At 47.4% G+C, this 9,587-nt stretch overlaps 1 protein-coding gene across 1 annotated transcript; it reads left to right on the top strand.

The window, feature by feature from the left end:
• The first annotated feature begins 441 nt into the window (after positions 1-441).
• On the top strand, positions 442-9,147 carry trim16 (tripartite motif containing 16). The gene is made up of 6 exons (XM_083687716.1): positions 442-1,527; positions 4,350-4,445; positions 5,601-5,834; positions 5,993-6,164; positions 7,405-7,500; positions 7,876-9,147. The coding sequence occupies exons 1-6, from the start codon at positions 634-636 to the stop codon at positions 8,514-8,516; spliced, it is 2,133 nt and encodes a 710-aa protein (XP_083543842.1). The 5' UTR covers positions 442-633; the 3' UTR covers positions 8,517-9,147.
• The last annotated feature ends 440 nt before the right edge of the window (positions 9,148-9,587 follow it).

Genomic DNA, 9,587 nt, shown 5'->3' with positions numbered 1-9,587 from the left:
ATTAAAAAATGCTAATCAATTGAACAAATATCAACAACCACTGAAGTTATCTGTGAATGATTAACTCAGCAGACCATGACCATGACCATGACCATGACCATGACCATGACCATGACCATGACCATGAGGAAACACGTGACGAGGAAGAGCACGACTACATGACTCTCTGTTTCTCATTTGCAACTTGAGCTCCGCCTTACTGCTTTTCCCTCTGTCTGACACACAAGGAAAGGGAGGGCGTGTTGCATGGATTTCATGGAGGGTGTGTGCTTGTGTGTTAGGAGGCGGGTGTATCTGTGTGTTTGTGTGTGTCTCTGTGTGTGTGTGTGTGTGTGTGTGTGTGTGTGTGTGTGTGTGTGTGTGTGTGAGGGGGGTGTATCTTGTGGGCTGAGACTGGAGGCTGCTGCGCTGACAACCACATAGTTGAGGAGTGGCTTAGAAGCTCTTCAGGGTGATTCAGGAAACCTGGGTTGACTACAGGCAGAAGAGGCTGGGTGAGTGTGAGAGGCAGATAGATAGAGAGAGAGAGAGAGAGAGAGAGGGAGAGAGAGAGAGAGACAGAGAGAGAGAGAGAGAGAGAGGAGGAAGGAAGGAAGGAAGCTACTGTCGGGAAAGAGAGAGATAGAGAGAGTCATGGACACAGAGCAAGAGGCAACACAGAAGCCCTGCACTGTCTGCTCAGGAGAACTCAAAGGGGACAAGCCGTCTACCTGTGGCCACTCTGTGTGTGTCTCCTGCCTGGGGGAGAAGGGTAAGGGCTGTCCCGAGTGTCTGCGCAGCCCCAACAAGCCAGGGGAGAGCCCCAAACAGAATGGAACAGAGTCTCCTGTGATCAAGAACAAAGAAGAGAAAGACACTCAGGACAGCCAGGACTCAAAGATGGCAGAGGAGACCAAGATACAGGAAGACCTCAAGGAGTCCGAGGAGAAAGACAAGAAGCCGGAGGAGAAAGAGAACGGAGGGACCGAACCCTTACAGCCGGAGGAGAAAGAGAACGGAGGGACCGAACCCTCACAGCCGGAGGTTTCTGTCGACGGAGTGAAAGATGGGGTGAAACAAAAGGTGAGGTTCGAAGTGACAGCGGTGAAGGAGGAGAAGGAGGAGAAGGAGAAGGAGAAGGAGAAGGAGAAGGAGAAGGAGAAGGAGAAGGAAAAGGAGAAGGAGAAGGAGAAGGAGGTGGCGAGCGTCGAAGCGAAAGAGGAGCTGAAGGAAGAGCCGATGGGGCCTGATGATGTGGTGTGTGACTCGTGCATCGAGAGCCCGCGCAGGGCCCTCAAGTCCTGCCTCACCTGCCTGGTGTCCTACTGCGAGGCCCACCTCAGACCTCACCTGGAGAACGCCAAGTTCCAGAACCACCGATTGGTGGAGCCACTGAGGGACATCGAGCGGCGGACCTGCGAGAGCCACAAGTGGCCCCTGGAGCTGTTCTGCAGCGCTGACGCCTGCTGCGTGTGTCAGGACTGCGTGAACGAGGACCACCGCGGACACAACACGGTTCCTGTGGAACAGGCACGCAGACAGATAGAGGTAGAGTACTCTCTTTCTCCCTCTCTCTCTCTCTCTCCCTATCTCTCTCTCTCCCTCTCTCTCTCCCTCAACAAACTCTCCCTCTCTCCCTCTCTCTCTCTTTCACTGCCCCTCTCTCTCTTTCACTCTCTCCCTCTCTTTCACTGCCCCTCTCTCTCTCTCTCTCTCTCTCTCTCTCTCTCTCTCTCTCCCTCTCTTTCACTTCCCCTTTCTCCTCTCTTGCTCTGAATCACTGTTTAGTTTCTCTCTCACTGTTTCTCTCTCATTCGTTATCTTTGTGTTACAGACGCACACAAACACTGTTGTGTTGGTCGACACTGAAAGTACATGGTTGTGTGGTCATGTTATCTACAAAATTAGGCCACCCGATGTGTTAGAAATGTCCCCAGTGAGTTTCCATAGAGCAAGTGGGGAAAGTGGAAATAAGGTCAAGGACTCACTTCATTGTCAACAGGATGTTTCTCTCACACACTCACCCCAAGCACATCTTCAAGTGTGGAAGTTAGTCGTTGTAAAGATCAACGGTATCCATTTTCCAGCACCTGTATTAAACAGTGAACCCGTGTCAGAACAGACCTATTCTGCACACAACGTAGGCCGCAGAATATAGGTTTACCACACTGATGTCATCCCTTTGGGCGATTATAATATTCTACTGAGGATGACACAACAAGCAGCTGCTGACAGCTGCTCTTTGTGAAGTAATAATGATGAACATGTTTCACACATTGGCGCCTTTCCACATTGAGAAACATCTATATATAGTAAAGTCTGTTGGGTTGCAGGACTTACACAGTGGGGGTTGTAGGACTTACACAGTGGGGGTTGTAGGACTTACACAGTGGGGGTTTTGTCAGCACAGAAAAGGATGGAGTCCAGCAGATCATACTGCTCTCTGTGAGGACACTGACGTCATCTCTAATAAAGTCTCTGGATTTAGTTTTCATATGTACCGCAATGGGTGGGATTACTTTAATTCAATTACAGGGATATTACCAGACTGTCATTTTCACACTTCCAAAGGTCACCGTATGACTTTATCTCTGTGATGATCAAAGGTAGGCTGGGCTTCCCTGCGGTACATTCTAGAAGCTAGAGTCATTACTCAGGGCTAGTTTGCCAGTCAAAGCTTCCACCCCGGCAGGCTGGAGTATCACCACGTCTTTCTCTGTGACAGGTTCTGATATATGACTCCCAGGTTCAGGAATTCCAGCACAGATCCATGTTTTTTGCCCACACCTGTCATTGGAAGGGAGGTGTCACGACACATACGCACAAACGCCATTACTTGTGCAAACCAGGGAACGCTTCAAAAACCCATACAGTCAATATTTGTTGAATGGTATTCAGTTACTATCAGCTGATCTGTAAACACTAAAACACAAGCCCTGTTTCATTAGCCAAACAGTACAATCAATCAAACCAACTGTCGGAATGTGGTAAAACAAATTTTTGTGGCATTTTTTCCACACTATTTTTGCATACTTGTACTGTACATGCAAGGCTATAGCTGATATAGGGTGAAAGTATGAAAGAGAAAATGCTCAGATTCCACTTCTCCTACTGTATGCTCCCACAGAGCTCATGTTCTTGTGTTTGTTCATGAGCAAATACCTCTTTAGAGAAAACATTCCATTACATAACTCACAATGGCTGGCTGGTTTTGTTTGGTCAAACACACTGTTGAATGGGAGTCAGGTCTTATCAGTCCCAGTCCAGTATAGTCAATACATTAGCTATCTTGATACTTACAACAAAACTTTGGGACTCAAAGTTCCCTTAAATCCTTCACGGCTGTCTCACTGAATAACATACGCCACAAAGCATGAATATCTGAAGTAATGTTTTGTGAAGTAATGTTTTGTGAAGTAATGTTTTGTGAAGTAATTTTTGTGACAGAGATATGAGTCCAATTGTGTGACAAGTAACTCAGTAGGACAGTGGTATTTTGGTATTTCCTGAAGGGGTGGTTGCTCTCTGAACCCTGCTCTCGTTTTGACATCAGGCATATCTACTATGCATAAGAATGGTGGAAGCCCAAACTGGTAGAACGACTTTGCTGTTCCTCTTTTAAAAAAAAACAACACACACTATGTACTCTTTCAACAAGCGTGTTGAGACCAGAACAAGGATCCTTTAAGAGGAAGAGACACATGAGTAGCTGTTGGCTGACGAATCAAAAATGCTACACAATACACTATAGGACATTTTGAGAGTATTCCCTTTCAATTGGATGGTCAAATGGAGATCCCTTTACACCTAAAGAGATCACTTTACACCCAACAGTTTCCATTGTAGGAAGTATTCTCATGGTAATGCACATCACGATACCCACCTCTTCAGTAAGTGATCAGTAAGATCAAGTACAGTAAATGGTCCAGCCATCATCACTCCTTAATGGCTTTTAGCAGAAGTAAACACATGCAACACAACTGTACCGCTGTGAAATCTGGATGTTCCCTACGAGAAGAATGTTTATGGATAGGAATTCTCCATGAGGACCAGTTGCAACTCAAAGAGTCGCCTGGGCCTGCCTCAGGAATTCAGGCCATAGACTGGAACATATTACAACCAGCCGATCAGATTCCATGAAAACCATAATAGAATGTTACATAAATCAGATCAAAATCATAAAATGGAGAAATACTGCAAAACACACTGTTCCCCTGGGTGAAGCAACGTAATGAATGTTTATGCTGATCCAAATAAATGTACCCAGACTGAAAGAATTGTTATGACTGGGCAGAGTTTCAGCATAACAGCACTGCCATGGTTGCGTGAGCCTCCCACTGAATTTTCCTCTCCTCTTTCTGTGTTTTCAGAGAGAGCTGCACGAGAAGCAGACAGAGATGGTGAAGACCGTGACGGCAGCAGAGAACGCCATCAACAAGCTCCAGGTCAACACAGTCTCCATCGAGGTATATTACGCTTACAGTCCAGTCCAGTACACGTTGTCTACCACTTTACCTCCCTGTCACAACCATCTCACAATGCCCTTCAAAAGCCCATACGCATCTGTGGATGTCATCTTTTAGATATTAGGGACATTTTTAATTTATGAGTTATCCAGACATTTTACTCCCTTGAAACAGTCAAATGCAAAAACATCAATCCTATCCTATTGACAATGCTGACTGTACAGTGGCCCGGCTCCCAACACAAGTGATATGGACACTCACCCCCTAGCGATCCCTTTTGCTGTAAATCGGCTGCCAGATGAGTGAGTCTACTTCTGATACTAACAGCAGATCAGACTGGGGGTTTCCCTTTCGAAAACTCTCTCCAGAGAGGATTCTGACAGTACGTATTGGTGTAAGTGTAACGCTGACTAGGCCAAGTGTCCAGAGATGTTGCTCATTGACAACCCACGCAGTGACAAAGGCATTTCTGTGCTGGTAGCAAATGCTGATCTTAGAGCAGAGTATTCCTGTTCCAGACACTCCTAAACCATAGTCAGCCTCCAGGTATCGGAGCCTCCCTAACCTGACAGGTTGCCCCAGGGGTAGGAGGGGACGTTCACATGTTGGTGTGGTTGAGAGTGGTGATGACTCCACAGTTATGCACTACAGCATTCCTTGTCCCTAGGGATTGCGTAATACACCAATTAACCACCTGAGGAATTTTCAACCTGCTAACTTCTGAGCTGTTGCATCAATATGCCTACATTCTAAGTAGCCTGCATCCATATATTGACGACCCCAAAAATGTGAAGAAATCATTCAACAAAATTATAATGTAATATAATATAATTATACAGAAAATATGTGGAACTCTGAAACTGATTAAACTTGCTCACTGTCGAAGAATTCCGGAACACTTGGCACTCTAGGTGGTGAGTGTTCCGGAATTCTTCGACAGTGAGCAAGTTTAATCAGTTTCAGAGTTCTATGTGGTGTTTACCTAGCAACAACACTCTGATTGGCTACAACATGAAGCATCATCAATGTATGCGTTTTTGGTGAATAAAGTCACCCTTGGCGCTCCAGAATGTTGACAATTTGGTCGACTTTATTCACCCTCGGCACTGAATGAGTCAACAAACAAAGCCTTTGTTCTATCGACTTCCTCCGTAGCACTCTGTGACAGAGGTCCGTGAGGTGATCGAGACCCAGTTCTCTGAGCTGCAGGCGGCCGTGGAGAGGGCCAAGCGGGAGGTGACGGAGATCCTGGAGGTGGAGGAGAAGCAGGCTCTCAAGCAGGCGGAGGGCATCCGGGTCCACCTCGAGCAGAGGTGCGCGGACCTGAAGAAGACACAGGCCCGGGTGGAGAAGATCTCCAAGAACAAGAACGATGTGGACTTCCTACAGGTACGGTAGGGTCCCCTAGGGTGGTGAAAAACCACGGATTGTGAGACGGGTTGTGGTGTCAAGTGACTCGCGAATTACCATTGCAGAATGAATACAAAATAGTGAGGACAACAAATCAATGCCTGCCTATTCACCAGCGGCTGTTGTTTGTTTTGCAGGGGTACTCTGAGTGGAAGAAGGAGACCCCTGATGTCTCCCTGCCTGGGGTGTACATTGGCCTCATGGATCGCATGAACTCCTTCAGCCGTGTCATCGTTGACTCCACCCAGAAGCTCTGTGATAATCTGCTGTCTTCCTACATAGACACACTCAAAGAGACCTGCAAGAATGGTGAGGCTAGTGGCCTGGGGTGGTCCAGTGGTCCAGCACCATGGCCTGGGGTGGTCCAGTGGTCTAGTACCATGGCCTGGGGTGGTCCAGTGGTCCAGCACCATGGCCTGGGGTGGTCCAGTGGTCCAGCACCATGGCCTGGGGTGGTCCAGTGGTCTAGTACCATGGCCTGGGGTGGTCCAGTGGTCTAGCACCATGGCCTGGGGTGGTCCAGTGGTCTAGCACCATGGCCTGGGGTGGTCCAGTGGTCAGGCACCATGGCCTGGGGTGGTCCGGTGGTCTAGCACCATGGCCTGGGGTGGTCCGGTGGTCTAGCACCATGGCCTGGGGTGGTCCGGTGGTCTAGCACCATGGCCTATAGTGCACGCGTATGCCCATGTGGGCATGGGTTGGAATCTGGCCTGTGCCCTGCTGACATCGCCTCTCCTCCTTACTTTCCTGTCTCTATCTAATAAAGAAAATATATAAGAGTGGGACCTTTTAAATAACCTTTTTTTAATATCCTTTTAAAAAAGGATGGGCCCAGAATTACCACACTATTATCTAAGACTAGTCATACGTGCTGTAGATGGTGAAATGGTGAGTCTAGAGACAGAATCACCACAGTGGTCATACTGAACTGCAGGCTTGCATAACAACATACACAGTAAGCTAAAGGAGAAAATGTGTGTTCAGAGGGAAAATACCACTTTGGCTCCGTAGTTCCAAATGTAGAGATAATCCACTGACTCCATGCTGGGCCTGTTCATGCTTGCCTAGACACCTGAGGAATGTGTGTGTATATATACAGGACCGTGTGTCATAGGCTGAGAGCTCAGGTACTGACAGAGTCGAAGGTCGAAGCCTCTAATCCAGGTGTCACCTGAGTGAAACCCAGCTGTGTGCTCTGTGAGTCACTGCACCTGAGTGTCAGGAGGAGAAGAATGTGCATCGTCATGCCAACTGTCATGTTTGTTCTTACAAAGTTTAAAATCTAAACTTTATGGCCAGGGAAGAGTAAAGAGTAAAGTAAGTGGTTATATGTGACTGAAACCTGCTTTTATATTTCTCTCTCTCTCTCTCCCTCTCTCTCTCTCTCCCCTCTCTCTCTCCCTCTCCCACCTCTCTCTCTCTCTCTCTCCCCTCTCTCTCTCTCTCCCCTCTCTCTCTCTCTCTCCCCCCTCTCTCCCCCCCCCCCCTCTCTCTCCCTTCTCCCCCCCCCTCTCCCCCCCCCCCCTCTCTCTCTCTCTCTCATCTTCAGATAAAATGGGAATAAAAACCACAGTCCAAACAATAATCGCTACGCAGCAGAATATGTCGGTGCCGGACCCAAAGTCACGTGACGACTTCTTGAAGTGTGAGTTTTGTTCTCTCAAATCTTTGCCACCATGGACACAGGCCTAGGTCCAGTTCACTTTAATATTCGTCATGTTTGGTTTGGTTTAAGTGTAAATGCACCATAGCAATTTGTCAAACTGATTTAACTCATTTGGTGTCGAGGGTTAGAATAAAGTCGCCCAAATTGTCAACATTCTAGAGTGCCGAGGGTGACTTTATTCACCCAAAAATGCATCAATGATGATGCTTTATTTTGTAGCCAATCAAAGTATTGTTGCTAGGTAAACACCACATAGAACACTTGGCATTCTTTGGCTCTCTCTTTGTCAGTTGGTGAGTTCAGATGAATGAAACATCCTGATCCTCTAATGCCGTTCTCTAACCTGCCACCTAGATGCCGCCCGTGTGAGCTTCGACGCCGACACTGCCCACAAGTTCCTGCGCCTGACAGAGGAAAACAAGAAGGTCACCAACACCACCCCCTGGCAGCACCCCTACCCCGACGTCCCAGAGCGATTCGAGAACTGGCGCCAGGTCCTGGCGGCCGAGAGCTTCTACATGGGCCGACACTACTTTGAGGTGGACGTGAGCGGAGAGGGAACCCACCTGGGGCTCACCTATAAGAGCATCGACCGCAAGGGGCAGGAGAGCAACAGCTGCATCACTGGCAACAACTTCTCGTGGTGCCTTCAGTGGAACGGCCGGAGTTTCTCCGCCTGGCACAGCGACGTGGAGACACCTCTGAAAGTGGACAAGTACAGACGCGTCGGGGTCTACGTTGACTATACCCGGGGCCTGCTGGCCTTCTACGGCGTGGATGAGGTCATGACCCTCATCCACGAGTATCAGGCAGAGTTCCGGGAGCCTCTCTACCCAGCCTTCTGGTTGTCCAAGAAGGAGAATGTGGTTTCGCTGGTTGGACCCGGGGAGGCTCTGCCACTCAAAAGCCCCCCTCCCACCTCTCCCACCTCTCCCACCTCTCCCACCTCAACAGTCCCGAACACATCTGTATCCCCTCCCCCAGTGACTCAGTAGTGCCATGGTCAGTTTCTCATAGTCAAACACTGTACAGGAACGCCTGGAAAGACCATTCAACCTTAATGCTGCGCTGTAAACACTGTACAGGAACGCCTGGAAAGACCATTCAACCTTAATGCTGCGCTGTAAACACTGTACAGGAACGCCTGGAAAGACCATTCAACCTTAATGCTGCGCTGTAAACAACAGAAACATAGACAAGATATATCCCACTGAGGTGACAAGATGAAACTTCTGTTTAGCTATGTATTATTTTCTGAATGAAAGTTGTATGTTTGTAATATTTTTTACAGAGAATATATATCCGAGTTTTTCCTAGTTGTGTTATGTTATGTTGCATGAATAATCTTGGCATATCAAGCTTATTTGGTTATTTAGAATAAACAATTTCAGTGCAGGGTCACCTTTCCTTTTCTGGATCTGATGCAAACAAAAGGACACTTCCGTGTCTTTCTCTGTAAACCTTTGGGACTGCTGTTACTGTTCTCCTGTACTGTGACTGCTGTTACTGTTCACTTCTCCTGTACTGTGACTGCTGTTACTGTTCTCCTGTACTGTGACTTTGACATTTACTGTATGTGACAGAAACCACTGTATGTAAATGCAAATAAAGAAAGGTGTGTCTGCATTTACAAAGAGACTTACTTCTGGTCAAATAACCTTCTATGAACCAGGACAGTGAACACTAGTCTAGTTTGATCGGTTCATGACATTTACATTTTACATTTAAGTCATTTAGCAGACGCTTTTATGCAAAGCGACTTACAATAAGTACATTTGTACAAGTGACTCAACTATACGTCAGTCATCATAAGTAAAACCATATAAGGTTATACTTGGATAAGATTAGGATAAGAACAAGTGCCATTGGCAGTCACAGTGCTACAGAACGGATTAAAACAAGTCAGGGTTTGTTTTTTCTTCTTCAGGTAATGTACAATAGGGTGGAGAGGACTGAGGAAGACGAGCCCAGGTGGAGCCTAAAGAGATGAGTCTTTTGTCTACGTGGAAGAATACTCACAGAGTGACGTTTCACTGCTCTCTACTGGTGTACGAAAGTGCGTTTTC

The sequence above is a fragment of the Argentina silus genome (assembly GCF_951799395.1).
Source record: "Argentina silus genome assembly, chromosome: 16".
Classification (NCBI taxonomy): Eukaryota; Metazoa; Chordata; class Actinopteri; order Argentiniformes; family Argentinidae; genus Argentina; species Argentina silus.
The sequence above is the reverse complement of the archived record's forward strand: the minus strand, read 5'-3'. Positions and strand labels throughout refer to the sequence as shown.